At 37.7% G+C, this 22,428-nt stretch overlaps 1 protein-coding gene across 8 annotated transcripts in view; it reads left to right on the top strand.

Annotated features, from left to right (window-relative positions):
• Positions 1-22,428, top strand: part of WDR7 (WD repeat domain 7) — a 363,333-nt gene that overhangs the window by 62,300 nt on the left and 278,605 nt on the right. For all 8 annotated transcript variants that reach the window (XM_059039434.2, XM_059039436.2, XM_059039435.2 and 5 more), the window contains one exon: positions 7,752-7,966. In XM_059039434.2, coding sequence (XP_058895417.1) covers positions 7,752-7,966 — 215 coding nt within the window. The remainder of the gene's footprint in view (positions 1-7,751; positions 7,967-22,428) is intronic.

Raw genomic sequence — 22,428 nt, 5'->3', positions numbered from 1 at the left:
TTTTATATGAGGAAAAAACCCCTGAGATGTCAAACGTTTGCTACTTTTATTTCTCACCACTGCTTTTTATAAGTGTTCTTATCATTATCAACAAAAACGTATTTAGATGTCCTCTTATTTGTTGTACTATCTGGAATACTTGTAGAGTAGTTCACTGATCTTTAGAGGAATGTGGTTGATGACAGTATACAGATTAGGACAGGCATGCAGAGACCAGACAAGTAAGTGATTTCTATATAATTCATGAGGCAAATTGTAAGATCAAGGAACCATTTTTGTCTCAAGTTCAGAAACAGTGGAAAAAGATACAATTCTCTTCTATTTGAAGAGCAGAAAAACCATACAGGGCAGTTAATAGAAGGAGGTAATTGAAATGACAGTTTTAAGTTCTAGAGAGAACATTTAAAATTTCAGGGTTCAGAAATTTTATGTATGTGGCGTAATACAGAACAAGTAATGTTTATCTTAAAGGTATAGGCCATGATATATAAGATTTATACGCAGAATCTTATGGTTTTCCCTGGGAAATTTTAAAGTATGTAACTAAATGTTTATTAGTTTGGACTTTTAAAAAACACAGCTTATTCTAGTTTTACTATCCTGAGTCATCATCTATCAGTGATTAAAACCTTTCTTTACATTCCTAATTGTGCTATATAATATTTCTACTATTTTTTTCTTCATGAAGCTTTTTTCATTTTTGTTTTTAAATAGTCCTTTTTGAAATCGGACTATATATATATATTTTTGCTTGTGCTGTGATGCAGGAGGGAGTGTTGCTAGGTCTTTTTGGTGCGAGTAGCCATAATCTTCAGCTATCTCTCATTTATAGTCCTGGTTTTATCTGGTACTACATAGGCAATTTTGACGAGGAAGCATTCTTGAAGAGTGTCAAACTTCTTTGCTTTTGTGTTTAACATTTCTTTTTCTCGTCTGATTGTAAAAGAGTTTCTTACTTTTTTGTCAAATTTTGAAAGCACAAAAGTGTTAGAGAAGAAAGACGAACTCAAATCCCATTACTTAGTGGTGAATTTTGGCATATTTCTCTTTAGTCTCATTTGCGTGCATTTTTAAAAACAGAATTGCTGTCATATCACATGTATAATTTTGTATCTTACTTTTGTTTTCCTTTTTGTTTTATCCTGTCTGCTGAACAGCACTGTTTCATGTTTGCTGGTTTGGTCCACCCTACAAACTAAATACAGTTGACCCTTGAACGATGTGAGGGTTAGGGCACTCACCTTCTGCAGAGTTGAAAAACCGTGTATAACTTAAAGGCAGCCCTCCATTCCCATGTTTCCTCCATATCTGACATTTCCCATCCTTGGATTCAAACGACTGTGGATTTTGTGGTACTGTAGTATTTACTGTTGAAAAAAAAATCTGTGTGTATGTGGACCCGCGCAGTTCAAACCTGTGTTGTTCAAGGTCAACTATATACAGAGTTTGTCTTGGGCTCTGGAATCAGACTCCTTGGTTTGAATTTAAGATCAACCATTTGAGGGCCTTCCCTGGTGGTCCAGTGGTTAAGACTTCACCTTCCAATGCAGGGGGTGTGGGTTCCATCCCTGGTCGGGGAGCTGGGATCCCACATGCTTCGTGGCTGAGGAACCAAACCTAAAGCAGAAGCGGTATTGTGACAAATTCAATAAAGACTTTAAAAATGGTCCACATCAAAAAAGAAAAAAATCTTTGAGATCAACCATTTGATAGCACTGTGATCTATGGCAAGTCTCTCAATTTACTCATCTGTAAAATAAAGGTAATAATAGTTCCCGTTTTATAGTGTTTCTGGGAGAATAAAATGAGAGAATATTTACCTTGTGTATAGTAGATGTAATGTAAATGTGTATCCATGTATGTTTGCGTACTTTAAGTTTGTGTGTATATTTGCATATGTGTATATTTCCTATTATTGTTATTTAACAAATATGCTTAACTTGTTACTATATTGAGCTTGGGGATATGACCTTACCTACAAAGAAATATTTTCTATGAGAATTAGTATTAAAGAAAGTAAGTTATAGTGATGATAGTTATAAAACAGTATTTTAAAATACTATACATATTAAATTAACAATTGATGTATTATAAATACAAGAGTATGGTAAACATGTGTAGGACTTAAAACATTAAATTAATATGATAAAGGAAGAGTATCATTTTCCTGAATTTCTTAGATGCTTAAATATATGATACTTGACTACTTCAGATGCTTTAAATACATCTACACAGAATATGAAATTCTTTACAAATGAGACCTTACTGGAAGACAAAGTTACTTTTTCAGTAGTTTCCCTAGTAGGAAATGACAAATAGCTCCTGACTGTATGTGTACTGGAGGATGTTATTTTTATAACCAGTTTAGTATAATTAAGCCCAATACATAATATTGCAATTTAACAATTATCTTCTGACCTTCAGAAGGATTTTGGTAAATGATCAGTCAGTAATGGCATTCTTAAATCAAGATAAAGATAGAGAAGCAGAATAAATTTTGGACTTCAACCATAGTAAGAGGTGTACACTGTTTTTCCTTCTTGCTGTTCAGGCTTTAGCTAGTGATATAAAGGTCCCTGAGGAGCCAGTAAGGCACATCCTGAAGATATTGACATTATTTATTTATTAAATTTATTTATTTATTAAATAAATAAAAAATGAAGCGAAATAAATCAGATTTGGCCAAGGTTTGATGTATGAAATGTATTTAAACTCTGAGAAGATACTTTGCCCCCCTACTTAGTGTTTTGGGAATGTATTTTTACAAGTGAAGCCATATTACATTAAAACTACACATGCATTTTGTGCAGTTTTCTGTTTGCCATTTTGAATTATACTGATGTTTCTAGCTTAAAAACACGTAAAAGTGTCTTGACTTTATGCTTTTATGCAGCATTTTCTTTTAGCTGTTTTTCCCTTCAAATGGGTAGTTTTTATTTTCAGTGTTTATTTCTTAATGACATGAAGTTGAAGCTAGTAATATAAAACTTAATTACAGAGGTAGAGGTCCAGAGTCTTTTGTTCTTTTATTGTATCATCTTAATTATATGCAATAGCGCTAAATGGTGTTGTAGAGGCTGTGGAGATTATTATTCTTTCACGTCTCTGGGTAGTTAGAAAATTAGTCAAACAACTAGCAACACGATTTGGCTGGCTGGACCTCTTGACCCCTATTTAGGAACTTATTAAAGGTGGGTCAGCTGACCTAGATAGTGGCTGCTTCTCCATGGGGTTATGTTCTGTAGGGATCAACTCTCCATTCTTCACATTTTATGTTCCCAGTAAGCATGCAGTGGTGTTCTCACAGGCCTATGACAAGGTTAAAATCCTGTCTATTTGGGAAACTGGCATGCTTTAAAGTAATGACTGGTGCTACAAGACGTTCTTCTTATATGACTATTTCCAAGCCTTAACACCATTCTTATCTGCACATTTTTATCATCTTTGCTACATAATAAAAGTGATTCATCATATATCTATTCCTAGAGGGACAGTTATTAAGTGTTCTTGTACAAATGCAAACACCAGTAGTGATTGCCAAATATTATTAGAAATTAGTGTATGAAGTCTTACCAATTTGCTTTATTCTGTTATCTTTTTTCTTTCCATTTATTTTCTGTCCCTACAAGTTTTCTGAAATATTTCTGTTTTTGCAATAACTTCATGAAATATGTGTTTGAATCATTTTTTAAAACTTAGTTATCCAATAAAATATAACAGAGAATATGCACTAATGTATATTTGTCTACTGGCACAACATGTATAAAGCAACATATATAAAGCATGGATATCAAAAAAATTAATTTTGATTTATTTATATTGATAGTTTTGTCTTGTTACTAAAGTAACCAAAGAGAATCAGGAGGTGGTACTTCAGTCCAGTCTTTTTTTATTAGTAAAGGGTTTAGTAGCAAGTATTTTCTTCACATATTTGACCTTTTGCCTGCAGGGTTTAATACAGTAGAGATTTGATTTTATGTTTCTGTTTCACAGCATGTGGCATTACATCATCATCTTTTCTATATCTTCTATGTTTTTGTTTTTCATTCTGTTAAAAATACCATAAGATAGGATAGGCAAAGACACAAAGGATGAAATGGTTAAGAAAAACTTGGTACTTTTCTAAAATCTCAGTAAAACTAAGTATAATCAAAGTTTCTTTTTTCCCTTTGGATTCACTTTGAAATTTTGAAGGAAGAGGTTGTTAGAGTGGAAATATGACTGTCTTTCCTACTTTCCTCCGTGTAAGTCCTCTGTGCAGTTAATTACTAAGTCCTTCCCATTAGGTACTCCTCCCCTCCCTTTTTTCTTTCCAGTGTACTATTCTTATATCGGGCTATATTTTTTTTCACACCTAGGCTATCTTTATTGGTTTCTCTGTCCTCTATTTCTACCTTCTAATCCATCCTGTACTCTGTTGGCAAATTAATCATAGGAAGTAAAACAATAACAACCACACTTGGTTCATGCCACTGTCTTAATGAAAACAACATAAGTAATTTTAGTTCACGTAGCCTTTAAGAAAAGGCACTCCACAGTGTGGTACACTCCTACCTTTGTCTTATCTCTTACTGTTCTTTTACACAGACATGTTACTCTGTGTGAAGAATAGTTCTAATCAAGAATATTTGGGTCACTGTCTACCACTTCTTTTCTTTTGTACCACCCATATTGTTGCGCATGGTTTTCATTCATTTGGAACATTATTTCTTTCTATTTGCTTACTTGTTTAAACATTATATTATCTTTTAAGGAAATCCGAATATCGAACCAAAATTTTACAGATTTTCCCCTGTAGTTACCATTTCTGTTGCTCTTTATTACTTTGTGTAGGTCCAGATTTCCATCTGGAATGATTTCCCTTTTGCCTGATATTTAATATTTCTTGCATGTCTATGGGTGATTCTTTCAGCTTCTGTATATCTGAAAAACTTTTATTTCAACATCATTTTGAAGATTTTTTTTTCTGGGTATAGAATTCTAGGTGGACAGTTTTTGTTTTTTCCTTTCAGTATTCCACTATCTTCTTGCTTGTATTATTTCCAGTAAAAAAAATCTGCTGTCATCCTTATCTTTGTTCCTCTATATATGCTGTGTCTGTTTTTTTCTGACTTTTAAAAGTTTTTCTCTTTATTATTAGTTTTGAGCCATTTAATTATAGTTTTCTGCATATTTCTTGTTCTTAAAGTTTGTTGTACTTCTTGGATCTGTGGGTGTATAGTTCTCAAAAAATTTGGAAGCTTTTGGCCATTATTTATTCAAATATGTTTTTGATGTTTGATATCCCCCCTCTTTTCTCTCGTTGGAGACTCCAGTTATATGCCTATTAGGCTACTTGAAATTGTCCACAGCTCTAGGATTATTTTTTCATTTTTAATGTTATTTTTTCTGTGTCTCATTTTATAATTTCTAGTCTATGTTTTCAAGTTTACTGAGCTTTTCTTCTACAATGTCTAATATGCTTTAGTTCCCATTGAGTGTATTTTTCATCTCAGATGTTGTAGTTTTCATCTTTGAAAACTACAGGTTTGATTTTGGATATCTTCCATGTCTCTCTATTCAAACTTTTTGAACATCTGGAGTACAATTATAATAACTTTTAATGGTTTTGTCTGCTAATTTAAAAAAATCTGTTTCAGTGGTTGTTACTGATTTTATTTTCCCCCTCATTATAGATTATATTTTCCTGCTTTTCTCCAGAATAGCCTAAAGGTGATTCTAGGGTGGAAGCAGGGAGATTAGCTTGTATGCTGTTGTCCCTAGGCAATAAACAATGGTGGATTATTAGACTAGAGTGATGGCAGTAGAGCTGGTGAAAAGTGGTTGAAGTCTGAGTATATTTTGAAGGTAGAACCAACAGGATTTGCTGATAGTGGGATGAGGAGCATAAAAGAATGAGATGGGCCAAAGATGACTCCAAGGTTTCAATCATGAGAAACTTGAAGGATGCAATTCATTTTAAGATATTGAGAAGCCAGAGGGAGGAGTAGATTTTGGGAATATCAGGAATTCGAATTTTGATATATTAAGTGGAGTTGAATATTAGTTATTCAAGTAGAGATGTTGATTTGTAAAATGTACAGTTGATGTTTGAACAACACAGGTTTAAACTGCCTGGGTAGTTTTTTCAATAGTAAATACCACAATACTACATGATCTGCAGTTGATTGAATCTTCAGGTATAACTGTGGATACGGCTAGCTGACTGTATAGTTACGTGTGGATTTTCAACAACATGGAAGGTTGGCGTCCCTAATCCTTGTGTTATTCAAGGGTCAACTGTGTATTTGGGTCAACTGTATATATGAGTCTGTAGTTCAAGGGAGGGAAGTCAGAGTGGGTGGTACAAATGTGGGAAATCTTAGCATATAGAAGATATGTAAAGTCATGACACTGGATATATCACCAAGGGAATGTAGGTTGATGATGGTTGGGGCACTCCAGGGTTTAAATGTGCTTCTGTGATGTAAAAAACCAGCAAAGGAGACTAAAATGGACCTGCCAGGAAAAAGAAGAAAATAAAAGGTATGGTTGCCTGGAAGCCAAGTGACAGAATGTGTTTCAAGGAGTGGAGAGGAAGATAGAGAGCTGCTGACAGTAAATGATAGTAAAATGAGAACTGAGAACTGGCTATTAGATTTAGCAATGTGGAGAGTAGGTTCTGTACACATTTGGTATAAAATCTGATTTGAGTAAGTTCAAAGGAAGATGGGAGGAGAAAAATTTGGAGGTGGCAAAAATAGACAGCTCTTTAGAGTATGATTATGAAAAATGGGATACATACCTAGTTAACCCACCTGGGTTAACTGTGTGTGTGTGTGTGTGTGTGTGTGTGTGTGTGTGTGTGTTTTAAACAGGTGAAATAATTGCATGTTTATAAGCTGGTGGGAATGATCTGGTAGATAGGGAAAACTGATGAAGAGAAAGAGGAGAATTGTCGACATGGTGTCCATGGGCAGACAAGAGAGAGGGATGGGGTGTAAGCCACAGGTGTGTTAGGTAGGAGCCTGGATAGTTCATTCATAATTATTGAGTAATGTGACTGGAGATGTGGTAGTGGGAGTTTGTGGAATTTCTTTTTAAATTGCTTCTTTCTCTATGAAGTAGGAAACAAAAGTTTTCATCCAGATGAGGGCAGGAGATGGAATGGTGGGACTGGAAGAGAAAGCAAGTATGGAATAATGAACTAGGAGAGTAGGAAAACGAAAGGTCTGTGGAAATGTGGTCACTGTTAAGGACCCACCGGGATCAGTGGTCAGGAAATTCAAGTGGATCTTTCAGTATGTTCATCATTCATGTCCATCTTCATTGTAAGGTGCAGAGTAGGTGGAGAGTTGAATTCAACTAGTGTTGAATTGATTCTATAAGATTGACCTATAGTTTTAGAGGAAGGTAAAATTATAGAAATTGCAAATATAGAAAATTATTGTAATAGACTAATGGTGTGGTGTGATCAAGGAGACGATCTTGGAAGTGAAAAGAAAGTAGAAAAGCCTGGAGGAAATTGTTGAAATCTTGGCTCTGAACTTGAGTTTATTGGGAAGTTGTGGTAGGGCCTTACAGAAAAGGAAATGATTAAGGTAATGCTACATGGAAGATCATTAGAGGAAGGAGATACAAGAAAATGTTTCTGGGAGGCACTGATAAAACATATTCCTACATTAAAAAATGTCCATGCATTTTCCTTTCCTAAAAAATGACTTAGAGTCTTCCAGAGTTGTGTAATGATTGTGAATATATATGTCTTCCAGGTGCACTGGACCGGTGTGTGATGGGGATCACAGCGGTAGAGATACTGAATGCTTGTGATGAAGCAACTCCTGCTGCCGTTGACTCACTTAGTCACCCAGCAGTCAACTTAAAACAAGCTATGACACGACGCAGTCTTGCTGCTCTTAAAAACATGGCCCATCATAAGCTACAAACTCTTGCAACTAACCTCTTGGCTTCTGAGGCATCTGAGAAAGTAAGTTTTGTATGTGGGCTCATGTGTCCCCATTCAACTTCATTTAATAATGCAGCTTTGGCAAGTCTTAGAGAATCATTTTTGGGAGATGATACGGGTGAAAAATAAGCTTCTGATTTTTATTTAGGTTTTCCAACACAGTTTTTAAGTATTTAACATATTTGGCAGTCTGAAAAAATGACTTGTTCTTACCATTCAAACTATTTTAAAATGATTCCAACAAAGTGACTTCAGTTTCTGAAATTAGAGCAGACGTTTTATGTATAATCTGTCTTTCGGACTTTCTGACAGTCTTCCTGTAGAAAGGTTGAGCACGAGCTAATATCTTCAGGAGAAAAAAGTAACAATTTAGGCATAATTTGGATGTTTCTAATTGTGGCTTATCTTTTATTTTAAAAGTAGGTTCCGATTTTATTAAGGTTAGGCCATTTCAAGATTTAAGAAAATATGTGAGAGTAAGTATGTTGAGGTTGCACAAGTGCTGACATTTTTCTGCAAGACCGAAGCTCAATCACACTTTCCTTACTGACACTTAAAATCAATGCATCAGTTACTTCTTCAGTTAACAGAAGATTTTCCTACGAAAAGAAGAACAGTCAACCGCAGTTCATTAATTGGCTACTTGTGTTTAGTTTTGTAGAGACTAGTCACTATTTTGTTTGTGGTATTTGTGTTCTGTGGTATTATTAGAACTAGTTTGTCTCTGGTAATGGATAAATGATTCCTAGAGACGATCCCAGTATTTTATCTGAATCACTACTTAAAATTCCTACTTCCATCTTAGAATTCATTAGCATTATGAATGGGTAACCAAATACCTTTATTTTCATGCTCTCTTATTCCTGATTCCTGTTTTTCAAATGATGAGATGTGGAATAAATAACAGAGAGGTTGAAAGGGTCATCTACAAACTTGAAAATTTGCCCGTGAATTAGCGAGTGCTAATGACATAGGAAATACTATATGCAGCTCCACTGACCCATATCCTCTAGTAATTGGCAGTAATATTTGATCATTCTGTCTTTCCCCCAAATATTAATGTTTTATTGGCTTTGTTATATTGTATGTTTCATAGATTAGAATTGTGAAATCCTTCTGTGATTTTTTTTTCATGCTTTCTGTTCCATGCTTTAAAGTTTGAATAGAAATCAGGCTTAAATGCATTTGCCATGCCTATCATTTCTTTGAAGAGGTCATGTGGATGTTCCCTAGGAATTCAGTGTTCATAGCACATTGTCTGATGTTCTATATAATTTTAGTATTGAGCAAACTTCTAAAACAATACATTCAAGGGCAAGCATGTATGTTTTGTAATTCCCAAATTTATTCTTTTTCTTGTTGGTATCCCCTAGAAGTAAAATTTGGAAAAATAATTATATAACTAGAAAATTACAGAAAAATAAATGGTACAGTAACATTTATGAATGGCTTTTGTAAGTGGTCATGGTCCATTATGTGATTTTTACAATCTTGTTTGTCCCTGTTTTAATAGCACATTTTATAGTGCAATTAGTGATAAAAGCACCAGATACCAGAGACAGTACACTTATGTATTGTAAAATATATTGCTCGTGAACCTCCTCAGTCTTGTAGCAGTGGTAATTGTTGCCTGGCCTACAAGGAAAACAATTATAGGAGGGGAAAAGGCTTAGGAAGCTGAGGCTGCAGGAGGATAATCACTTTATGAAAAATGTATGTTGGCTGGACCATTAGGGATTTCTCTAACTATTTTCTCATGTTGACTTAGAGTCTCCTTCTGAGGGGAATATTTAAAGAGCCATCCTCTGGATGGCTTTCTAACCTCAAGAGAAATGAAACCCATGCAAAGTTAGAAAAAAAGTAACCAAAACATAACTAAGAGCCTCTCAGTGGTACAGGACTTACTCTAGGGTATTGGATCTGAGTTTTTTTCATGGGTCTCTCAACGGAAAGTGAAACCTCTATGTGGGAATACTCTATATAAAGTATCCTGGTTTTCCCTTGTTAGAGTAGTGTTAGCAACTGGGCTATTTGGAAGTAACAAATATTTTACATTGTTAATTAGGTTAATTATGTCAGACATATACAGCTTTACAAGCAAAGATAATTTACTGTGCTGTGATTTTTTTTTTTTCTTTCACTGGAAGAGCAAGAAGGTGTTAAGTACAATTATCCTTTATTATTGCATAGAATCTTTGGAAGCTGTGTGTACTCAAAACCCTGTGTATTACACTTATGACATGTATCTTACATTTCTCCTTGTATTATAATACCATATATACTTACCTAATTCTCCCTACTGAAATCCAGTTTTCTTTTTTTAAAATTAATTTTTATTGGAGTATAGTTGATTTACAATGTTGTGTTAGTTCCAGGTGTACAGCAAAGTGAATCATTTATACATATATACACTCTTTTTTAGATTCTTTTCCCACATAGGTCATTACAGAGTGTTGAATAGAGTTCCCTGTGCTCTACAGTAGGTTCTTATTAGTTATCTATTTTATATATAGTAGTGTATATATGTCAATCCCAATCTCCCAATTTATCCCCCCACCCCACCCTTTCCTCCTTGGTGACTGTAAGTTTGTTTTATACATCTGTGACTCTATGAAATCCAGTCTTCTTGCAGACAGGGATTATGACTTATTTATCTCATCTCTGTGTTTTCCCCATGACATCTCGTAGCAGCTGTGCAATAAATATTTGTTGAATTGGATCATGTGTAACAGGAAGTGCTGATAGCCTCTGCTTCAGCCTCTTTGCCCATCTCTTCTTCATTCCCCTCACAGTTGATTGTTTTGACTTGACAGTCAAATCTCTCCCTATTCATGAGACTCTAGATGTGGAGTGTTTATTAGGTACTTTGCCCTCTGTTCAGTTTTGCAATTCTCTCCGTTTTGTGTTGGTGGGCATGTTGGTACCAGCATAACTCATTCTCCTTCCTTGCCATCTCTGTATTTACAAACATCCTGAAATTATCTCAACTTCCACCCCCTACTTTACTCCTGTTTCTTGTGGCTCTAGGCCAGGGCTGCTCAACCCCAGCACTATTGACCTTCTGGGCTGGATAATATTTTGCTGCGGGGGACTGTCCTTTGTATTGTAGGAGGTCAGAGAAGCATTTTTCCTCTACCCACTGCATGCAGATAGCACCCCCTCTCCCCTAAGCATGACAGCCAAAAAGGTTTTTAGACATTGACAAATGCTTGCTGGGGGGCAAAATTGCCTCTGGATTAAAAGCACTGCTTTGGAGAAAAAAAGCTGAGAAATTGTAAAGATCCTACATCCTATTTTTGTGTCTTTCTTTTCCCCACCCCAGTTTTCTTCTTTAATGTCTCTCCTCTTTGAGAATGGTGAAACCAGCCTCAACCCTCATCCCTTCTGCCCACTGTGGCAGAAATAGTTCTTGCATTCTCTCTGGGCTCACACCTTTCTGTTCAGACCTTTCCTAAAACACTTCCCTTTGTGTGTGGTATTTTTTTGTTTGCTTGTTGAGCTTCTTGAGGACAGGGGTTGAGTTTCTCCCCCTTTTATTTCCAGTGCTTAACATAGTATGTGGAGCATAGCAAGTACCCAGCAAATGTAGTGTGGAGTTAGTTTGCAAGTGTAGATTGGAGTCATGTGGAATTAACCCGAATGCAAAGCCGAGGACTTAACTCAATGAGTAATGACACAATATTGGGTAGTCTTAAAAGGAGATATTTGTTTGTTTAAGAATGATTTTGCCATGTCTGACACTTATATGCAGACCACTTTATAAATGTTGACTTGGGAAATGAATTGTGATGCTCCTGGGATGATATAGTGAGAGGTGTGGGAACTGGAAAGGATTAGGCTGTGGAAATGTAGTCAAGGGATAACTTGTAAGCTGTTGTGTAGGTTGAATAAATAGGACTTCACAAATGAGCAAGAGAAGATTTGAGACATACAGGTTGATTTCCAAGATCCAAGCCTGGGTAAAGGTTTGGTGGAGCTGTTAACAGAAATAAACAACTCATGGCATAGGTTTTGAAGTTGATTGTAACAGGAGACATTTGCCTCTTCTGTGTAGTGTTGAGAGATGGGGTACATGTGGCTGGAGCAAACAACCTCCAAGAAGGGAATGATACGATGCTGGGGTAGAGTAGGGATGGGATTTTATTTCCTAAATGAACACTGGAATGGAGTGCCTGAATTAGACTGCAGTTGACATTTTGGGGTGCCTACTATCATTAGATTATTCCAGATATGCTGTTCTCCTTAATTCTCATTACAAATAGATTAGTTAGTTATCCTCAGATTTGCAAATGATGAACCTAAAGGACATTTGGTTAGAACAGAGATTGGCAACTTTTTCTCTGTAAAGAGTTAGATAGTAAAAAAATTAGGCTTTGTAGACCATATTGCTTCTGTCACAATGATTCAACTCTGCCATTATAATGGCATTAAAGCAGCTATAGACACTATGTAAATGGACTGGCTCCCAATAAAACTTTATTTACGAAAACAGGCAATGGGCTGGATTTGGCCCCTGGGTCATAGTTTGCTGACCCCTGCATCTGAAGATGGCATTATTAATATCAAGGTTGTGGGTACAGTTCCTCCATGGAATGGCCTTTGCTTCATTTTTGAAAAACAGTTCAAAGGAGTGGTTTAGAGCCCAAGTTCTAGTCACAGGCGTATCTGTGTTCCAGTTGCATCTCTGTAACTTCCTGCCTGTTGGTGACCTTGGACAAGTAACCTCCAGTGGCCTAGCTTACACACATAATTGAAAACAAATCTTTGTAAAGGAAGTAAAGGTTGACAGTCGATTAGAGCAATGAAATAACATCAAGACTTGGGGAATAAAAAAGAGTGTATCGAGTTAGTAATTAGTAAAGTCATTGGTCATCATTAAGAGCTGTTTTGGTAGAATTAGTTGGGTCAGAAGTCAGGATACAGCGAGCTAGGAATGAGCATGAGGTGAAGTGGAGGCACAGTGTGTGGAAGAAGTTTGCTTTTGGAGAAATAAAAGATTAGTAGCTTCAGTAGCTGCAGGGTTAAGAGCAGAGTTTATGCTTTGGGAGCTCACTGAACACTTGTTGGTGGAAGGAGTGATTGGTGGGGCCATGGAAGAGGACATGGTGTTGAGAATAGAGTTGGAAAGTTCACCCTTATTAGAAATTGTTTCCTTATAATCTGTAGTGATGAAAAGAGGGAGGTGAATATAACAAATTATTTTCAATGGAAGAAGAGAAGAGTAGGCTGTGATACCTGTTTTAAAAAAAGGAAGTGGTTATAATCCCTTGAAGGTAGAGTCATCTTCTTCTTTTCTTTTAATCCCTCATTAAACTCAGAATAAGTAGTGTACTGGATTAGGAGTTAGAGGACTTGTAAGATATAAATAACTAGGAGATCATAGCTGGCATGTCATGGCATTTGAGGAATGCATAAATGAATATGTCAAGAAGAATGTCTGGGCATATCAGGTGATCTTTTTGACAAGTTTCCCCACAAAGCACTTGCCAGACACTGGTTCTTGGTGAGGAGATCTTGGTGGACGCCTTGGGCCAATGGGATTTTATTAGTAAAACTAGAAAGCCCTTGCAGCCATGGAATTCATTTTTTAGGCCTACTGTGTGTAATTTTTTAATTGGGCCCCATTACATCTTGGGCATTGTTGTATCAATCAGAATCACCCTACTTATATTGAAAAATGATGAGGTTGAAGAAATTGAAAATTGATCAGGATGATTTATCTTTTACCTTCCATTTCTCTCTCTGTCGTCTAATTAGTCAAAACCCTGAAAAAATGAATGGACTATATTTGCAAAGGTCAGTAACTTTGTATTCTGTGTAACTAGGCAAGAGAATGGAATTTACAAGTCAAATATAACCTGCTGAGAACATACTCTGTGTTTTTTGCTTGCAGAATTCACTCTGTTAAAAAAAAAAAATTGTACTGATTGAATTGACATTATGATTCACTGTGAAAAGGGCACTTGTAAGGTACAGACAGAGACAAGCCAAATGACGTTACGTACAGGGTACCAGGCCTTGTCTGGTGAACTGTTTTCAGCCTTAGAAAAATTCTTATGCTATGCCTGACTTTTGAAGTATCAATTAAACTTGCTTAACATTCTGCTCCAAAAGTTTAATGAATATTTTAAAAGAAAATATGAATATGTTAATTGTATATTTATTATATACTTTGAAGTATATATGAGTTCAGTTCTGGGTTCTCCTAAATTGTTATGAAGACAAAAAATTTATATTACACTAATATTTGTCTAATTGTTAATAAAATTAAGGAGACTTAGCTAAGCTGCCCGGCATTAAGAAAACACAGGAGTGAAGGAGGAGAATAACAGGAGTTTTTAATAAAGGAGTTATATAATAAAGGAGTAGGAGGAGAATAGACACTTATTAAATGCCTTTGTGACCAGTGATTCCCTTTGATGCAGGATAATAATTAGAAACTGAATCTGGATGCTGTGTGCACTCATTGCTCCTGGGATGATGTTGCATCCAGGCCCTTTCAGTAGACAGAGCTAGGTAGTATTATGTATGCTTACATGAATACACACTTACACAAACATGTACGTCTTTAAGTATCTCTCTATCTTCCTAAATATATTAAATACTTTGGGTTAGCACCATTACCTCCAATTCCAACCAAACACCACAGTGTTGGCTGTAGCCTCCCCTCCTGGCTTGTTGTAACTCTCTTCTTCACCTGTGAGAAACCTCTCCCAGTATTTTCAGTGTATTTATTTGGTCAGTTCCCCCTTTGTGTAAACAATCTCCTGCTCACCCCTAATCTCTTTTTAGGTGTGCCCACCAAAAGCTTGCCTCCCACAAAGGAAAAGAAGCCCTCATTTCTTCTTGATTGTTAACATTTTCTGTCTTTCCACCTTCTGCTTCCCTTAGGCAGTATCAATTGTATTCATTCATTCTTGCGTTTCTTGCCATTCAGGCTTCTTTGCTAAAGTGATGTTTTCTTTTATTTTTAATTTAATTCTTTTTTTTTTTTTAAAGAATTTTAATTCTTTTTATTTTAATTCTTTTTAATCTTTATTGGAGTATAATTGCTGTACAATGGTGTGTTAGTTTCTGCTTTATAACAAAGTGAATCAGTTATACATATACATATGTCCCCATACCTCTTCCCTCTTGCAACTCCCTCCCTCGCACCCTCCCTATCCCACCCCCCTAGGTGGTCACAAAGCACTGAGCTGATCTCCCTGTGCTATGCGACTGCTTCCCACTAGCTATCTATTTTACGTTTGGTAGTGTATATATGTCCATGCCACTCTCTCACTTTGCCCCAGCTTACCCTTGCCCCTCCCAGTATCCTCAAGTCCATTCTCTAGTAGGTTTGCATCTTTATTCCCATCTTGCCCCTGGGTTCTTCCTGACTCTGTATGACAGTCTCTAGGTCCATCCACCTTACTACAAATAACTCAGTTTCGTTCCTTTTTATGGCTGAGTAATATTCCATTGTATATATGTGCCACATCTTCTTTATCCATTCATCTGTTGATGGACACTTAGGTCGCTTCCAAGTCCTGGCTATCGTAAGTAGAGCTGCAATGAACATTTTGGTACATGACTCTTTTTGAATTATGGTTTTCTCAAGGTATATGCCCAGTAATGGGATTGCTGGGTCATATGGTAGTTATATTTTTAGTTTTTTAAGGAACGTCAATACTGTTCTCCATAGTGGCTGTATCAATTTACATTCCCACCAGCAGTTCAAGAGGGTTCCCTTTTCTCCACACCCTCTCCGGCATTTATTGTTTGTAGATTTTTTGATGATGGCCATAATGAGCGGTGTGAGATGATATCTCATTGTAGTTTTGATTTGCATTTCTCTAATGATTAATGATGTTGCACATTCTTTCATGTGTCTGTTGGCAATCTGTGTATCTTCTTTGGAGAAATGTCTATTTAGGTCTTCTGCCCATTTTGGGATTGGGTTGTTTGTTTGTTTGATATTGAGCTGCATGAGCTGCTTGTAAATTTTGGAGATTAATCCTTTGTCAGTTGCTTCATTTGCAAATATTTTCTCCCATTCTGAGGGTTGTCTTTTCATCTTGTTTATGGTTTACATTGCTGTGTAAAAGCTTTTAAGTTTCATTAGATCCCATTTGTTTATTTTTGTTTTTCTTTCCATTTCTCTAGGAGGTGGGTCAAAAAGGATCTTGCTGTGATTTATATCATAGAGTATTCTGCCAATGTTTTCCTCTTAGAGTTTGATGGTGTCTGGCTTTACATTTAGGTTTTTAATCCATTTTGAGCTTATTTTTGTGTGTGGTGTTAGGGAGTGTTCCAATTTCATTCTTTTACATGTAGCTGTCCACTTTTCCCAGCACCACTTATTGAAGAGGCTGTCTTTTCTCCACTGTATATTCTTGCCTCCTTTATCAAACATAAGGTGACTATATGGGTGGGTTTATCTCTGGATTTCTATCCTGTTCCATTGATCTATATTTCTGTTTCTGTGCCAGTACCATACTGTCTTGATTACTGTAGCTTTGTAGTATAGTGTTAAGTCAGGGAGCCTGATTCCTCCAGCTCCATTTTTCTTTATCAAGATTGCTTTCGCTACTAGGGGTCTTTTGTGTTTCCATACAAATTGAGAAATTTTTTCCTGTAGTTCTGTGAAAAATGCCAGTGGTAATTTGATAGGGATTGCATTGAATCTGTACATTACTTTAGGTAGTAGAGTCATATTCACAACGTTGATTCCTCCAATCCAAGAACATGGTATATCTCTCCATCTGTTTGTATCATCTTTAATTTCTTTCATCATTGTCTTATAATTTTCTGCATATAGGTCTTTTGTCTCCTTAGGTAGGTTTATTCCTAGATATTTTATTCTTTTTCTTGCATTGGTAAATGTGAGTGTTGGTGTGTTTAATGTTGTCCCAGAGGTCTCTGAGACTGTCCTCAAATGTTTTCATTCTTTTTTTCTTTATTCTGCTCTGTGGTATTCATTTCCACTATTTTATCTTCCAGGTCACTTATGTGTTCTTCTGCCTCAGTTATTCTGCTATTGATCCCTTCTACAGAATTTTTAACTTCATTTATTGTGTTGTTTGTTATTGTTTGTTTGCTCTTTAGTTCTTCTAGGTCCTTGTTAAACGTTTCATGTAGTTTCTCCATTCTATTTCCAAGATTTTGGATCATCTTTACTATCAGTATTCTGAATTCTTTTTTGGGTAGACTGCCTATTTCCTCTTCATTTGTTAGGTCTGGTGGGTTTTTGCCTTGCTCCTTCATCTGCTGTGTGTTCCTCTGTCTTCTCATTTTGCTTAACTTACTGTGTTTGGGGTCTCCTTTTCGCAGGCTGCATGTTTGTAGTTTCCATTGTTTTTGGTGTCTGTCCCCAGTGGTTAAGGTTGGTTCAGTGGGTTGTGTAGGCTTCCTGGTGGAGGGGACTAGTGCCTGTATTCTGGTGGATGAGGCTGGATCTTGTTTTTTTGGTGGGCAGGTCCACGTCTGGTGGTGTGTGTTCGGGTGTCTGTGGCCTTATGATTTGAGGCAGCCTCTGTGCTAATGGATGGGGTTGTGTTCCTGTTTTGCTAGTTGTTTGTCATAGGGTGTCTTGCACTATAGCTTGCTGTTCGTTGAGTCGAGCTGGGTCTTAGCGTTGAGATGGATATTTCTGGGAGATTTTCATTGTTTGCTATTACGTGGAGCTGGGAGGTGTCTTGTGGACCAGTGTCCTGAACTTGGCTTTCCCACCTCAGTGGCACAGCCCTGACGCCTGGCTGGAGCACCAAGAGCTTGTCCTCCACCTGGCTCAGAATAATAAGTGAGGAAGAAAAGAAAGAAGGAAAGAAGGAGTTAAAATAAAATAAAATATAGTAAAATAAAATAAAGTTATTAAAATAAAAAATAATTATTAAGAAAAAAATTTTTTAAGTAATAAAAAGAAAACAAAAAGAAACGGACAGACAGAACCCTAGGACAAATGGTAAAAGTAAAGCTATACAGACAAAATCACACAGAGAAGAATACACATACACACTCACAGAAAGAGAAAAAAGGAAAAAATATATATTTATTGTTGCTCCCGAAATCCACCTCCTCAATTTGTGATGGTTCATTGTCCATTCAGGTATTCCACAGATGCAGGGTACATCAAATTGACTGTGGAGATTTAATCCGCTGCTCCTGAGGCTGCTGGGAGAGATTTCCCTTTCTCTTCTTTGTTCGCACAGCTCCCAGGGTTCAGCTTTGGATTTGGACCTGCCTCTGTGTGTAGGTCTCCTGAGGGCATGTGTTCTTCACTCAGACAGGACGGGGTTAGAGGAGCAGCTGATTCGGGGGCTCTGGCTCACTCAGGCTGGGGGAGGAAGGGGTGAGCCTGCGGCAGCAGAGGCCGGCGTGACGTTGCACCAGCCTGAGGCGCGCTGTGCGTTCTCCTGGGGAAGTTGTCCCTGGATCACGGGACCCTGGCAGTGGCAGGCTGCACAGGCTCCCCGTAGGGGAGGTGTTGAGAGTGACCTGTGCTTGCACACAGGCTTCTTGGTGGCGGCAGCAGCGGCCTTAGCGTCTCATGCCCGTCTCTGGGGTCCGTGCTGATAGCCGCGGCTTGCTCCTTTCTCTGGAGTTCCTTTAAGCTGTGCTCTGAATCTCCTCTGCTCGTGCACCCCGAAACAATGGTCTCTTGCCTCTTAGGCAGGTCCAGACCTTTTCCCAGACTCTGTCCCGGCTGCTGTGGCGCACTAGCCCCCTTCAGGCTGTGTTCACGCAGCCAACCCCAGTCCTCTCCCAGCTATCGGACCGAAGCCCGAGCCTTAGCTCCCAGCCCCTGCCCGCCCTGGTGGGTGAGCAGACAAGCCTCTCTGGCTGCTGAGTGCTGGTTGGCACCCATCCTCTCTGCGGGAATCTCTCCGCTTTGCCCTCCGCACCCCTGTTGCTGTGCTCTCCGTGGCTCTGAAGCTTCCCCCCTCTACCACCCGCAGTCTCCTCCCACGAAGGGGATACCTACTGTGTGGAAACCTTTCCTCCTTCACAGCTCCCTCCCACTGGTGCAGGTCCCGTCCCTATTCTTTTGTCTCGGTTTTTTCTTTTGTCCTACCCAGGTACGTGGGGAGTTTCTTGCCTTTTGGGAGGTCTAAGGTCTTCTGCCAGCGTCCAGTGGGTGTTCTGTAGGAGTTGTTCCACATGTAGATGTATTTCTGATGTATTTGTGGGGAGGAAGGTGATCTCCGCATATTACTCTTCTGCCATCTTGAAGCTCCTCCCCTTTAATTCTTTCTTGAGTTCAGTCATTTCATTTCTGATTTTTCTAATTCTCATTTGTATTGTTCTTTCATGTTGAGTATCATTTTATAAATGTTCTGTAGCTTGTTTTGAAATAGTACATTCATTTTGATCTGCTGCTTCAACATGTCTGTTTTTTTTTCTGGTTCTTATTCTCTCTCTCTCTTTTTTTAATCGAGGCCCGATTTTTATTTAAGATCTGGCATGCAGGATCTTAGTTCCCCAACCAGGGGTCGAACCTGTGCCCCGTGCAGTAGAAGTGCAGAGTCGTAACCACTGGACCTCTAGGGAATCCCCGTTCTTATTCTCTTTTTACTTGAAATAATTTTGACCTCAGTACTTTTTGTTGCTCACTTTGTGAAATGATTTTTCCTGGATTTTTTGAATGATTAATTCAGATAGCTTTTCTAACTTCACAGAACTCCTTTTGTTGTTTCATGTGGTTCAATAATATGGTGACTTGCTTTCTGATAGTTTCTGGCACTGTTCCTCTCCTTCCTTTTTTATTTATTTACTTTTGTTTTTTAAATTACCTGTCAATTTTGACTGCATTCTTAGCAGTTTTTCCTTATTGCGGGATCTCTTCCTAGAAGGGAGCATAGATACATCAGTGTTGTGAGGGCCCTGGGAATCTGATGTGCCAGCCCCCTCAGATCTCTTGTGTTCACTTGCTGTTGAGGTAGGTAAGCTCCTCCCGGGTTCAGCTGCTGTTTTCAGGTTTATTTTTTGGTTAAGTATCTGTTGGCTCTTTTAGAGTTTTCCTGTCAGAGTTGTCAAATACATTCCTGCTTCTCCTTCCTTCTTACTACAGGGATGCCTGATACCAGGTGGATTTTGTAGCTGTTGGTGGGTTTACCCATCCACTTGAATTTGAGGATTTGTGGGTATACTTCATCACTTAATGTTGTTGAAAATGTTCTCATTGGGTTTCAGTTATGCTGCCTAGTGGCTCTGTCCCTTTTTATGAGGAGGTTTGGGAAAATCCAGTAACTATGCTGGTGTTGCTGCTATGATCTTCCCTTTGGGTCTCTATAGTCTTTGTTAAGTGTAGAATTCAGTGAAATGAATTAGTTAAGGAGAAATATTAAACTTTCATTTAAAAATCTTGTGTATTGGGCTTCCCTGGTGGCGCAGTGGTTGAGAGTCCGCCTGCCGATGCAGGGGACACGGGTTCGTGCCCTGGTCCGGGAAGATCCCACATGCTGCGGAGCGACTAAGCCCGTGAGCCATGGCCGCTAGGCCTGTGCGTCCGGAGCCTGTGCTCCGCAACGGGAGAGGCCACAACAGTGAGAGGCCCGCATACCGCAAAAAAAAAAAAAATTTAAAAAAAATTTTTAAAAAATCTTGTGTATTATTTGCCCTAGATGAAGCATGTTTGTAAATATCTATCGTTTTTCTGGATTACACTGGTAAGATACCAGTGTGGTTTTGAATAGAAAGGAAACATACTTTATTTATGTGAGAAGATCCTTAACCTCCTGGCAGGTGACAGTTGCTGTGAGTCCATCAGCCTGGATTGAACTTCTCCTCCTGTGCTGCCACAATCCCATCACATGGTGGTTAGTGAGACTGACTTTTAAACTCTACAGTGAGCAGTCAGTGACTTTGTTTTGCCATTACTTCCCTCTCTGTTGTTTGTCATTTGGAACTTTAAAAGTTCTAGAATGAAAATTTTAGAATTTAACATGAAGCTTTGGTAAAGAGATTCCTTAAGGAATGAGCTTAAGAAAATTTTTTTGGAACCACAAATGTAAAATTAAAAGATTTAAAATAATTAAGGAGGCACAGGTATATAGGGCAGGTAATGGGGTTGATTTCTAGACGTACATTATTGCATTAGTTGCTATTATCACAGACACAAGCAAACACAAGGCAGTCCATGAAGTCCTGTTGGCCTGCCTCTCCGCCCCCTCCCTCTTTTCCTCTCTTTCTCCACCTTTTCCTCCCTTCCACAGGCTATTTGTTATATTAAATTAATCATTCATCCTCATCTCTCTAAAAATGGTTCACATTCCTCTAATGTATTTATGTCCTAATTCTGTTATTCTTTCTTCATATTTGCCTCACTTTCATAGTACTCTCACATGCACAGGAAAGTACAGTGTGTGTAGGTTGTAAGTGCATGTGCTCCTTGGTGTGTGCGTGTGTGTGCACTCACCAGGCACGGATATTTCATAGAGTTTGGGATGAATGCTTTGAAGATTTCCAACTCAGGTTGATTTTCTACCAACTTTTTCTCCAGTTTGGGGGAAATGAGTTTTAGGTTACTATGAATGTAATACAACGTATTCCATTAAGGAATGAAACTAAACTCTAAAAACTAACTACATATTTAGTTCATATTTACTAAATTTTTTGGTGACTACTGGGTTTTTATTTAGCTCTCTTTCCTTTTTAAGTATTCTTGAATTAGAAACAACTGGATTTATGGTGAACATTGTATAACACCATCAAATAATGACGCATACAAGGGAACTTGCCTTCCTGAAACTTAACAAGCCCCGTGGCTCTAGTGCCTTACTGGCCCTGTGCCTTGCACACAATAGGTGTTCAACGGATTTATAAATGGAATTCATAGTTCATATTAAATATAATTCATCATATTTTTCTGAACCAAGAAAAAGCCATCTTGTTGTTCTGTGATGGTTTTAAATTCGGAACAATTTTGTTTTTCCTTGGAATGTGAGAAACAGCAAAGGAGAAATTTCCTTCACCATCATTTCCCCATCATTTCACTGTCTCATATAATAAATCCAATGGCAGACTGCTGAGAGAATAGGAACACTAGCTAGATCAAACCCTATACCTCGGCAGCCAGATCTTTCTAGCCATTGTGTGTGGTACTTTATATCTAACTCTTGTTTGGGAACCTAAAGGTATTTTGAAGTAATTTGATAGAAGTGTAAAGATTTGTGACTAAAAATTAATATGTTAGTACTTACGGTAAGAAATAATTTCTTCTAATATGCTTGAAAAATCTGCTCTTTATTGGACCATATAAAAGATTTTCAAACTTCCTGACTTTTATAGCCTCTGTTAGAAAATAATTGAATCAGTCTAGTTCAGTAAACGTTTATTGACTCTTAGGTGCTGTGTTAGGCCCTTGAGAGTCCAAATGAATAAGACATGATATTTACCCTCAGGAGATATCAACAGATAAATACAATGTAGTGAAGTAAGTGAGATGGCTGAGGAAATGCAGAAAGTATTGCAGAAACCTGGCCTAGCTTGAGGTGATCAGGACT

The sequence above is a fragment of the Kogia breviceps genome, chromosome 15, assembly GCF_026419965.1.
Source record: "Kogia breviceps isolate mKogBre1 chromosome 15, mKogBre1 haplotype 1, whole genome shotgun sequence".
NCBI lineage: Eukaryota > Metazoa > Chordata > Mammalia > Artiodactyla > Physeteridae > Kogia > Kogia breviceps.
The sequence above is the reverse complement of the archived record's forward strand: the minus strand, read 5'-3'. Positions and strand labels throughout refer to the sequence as shown.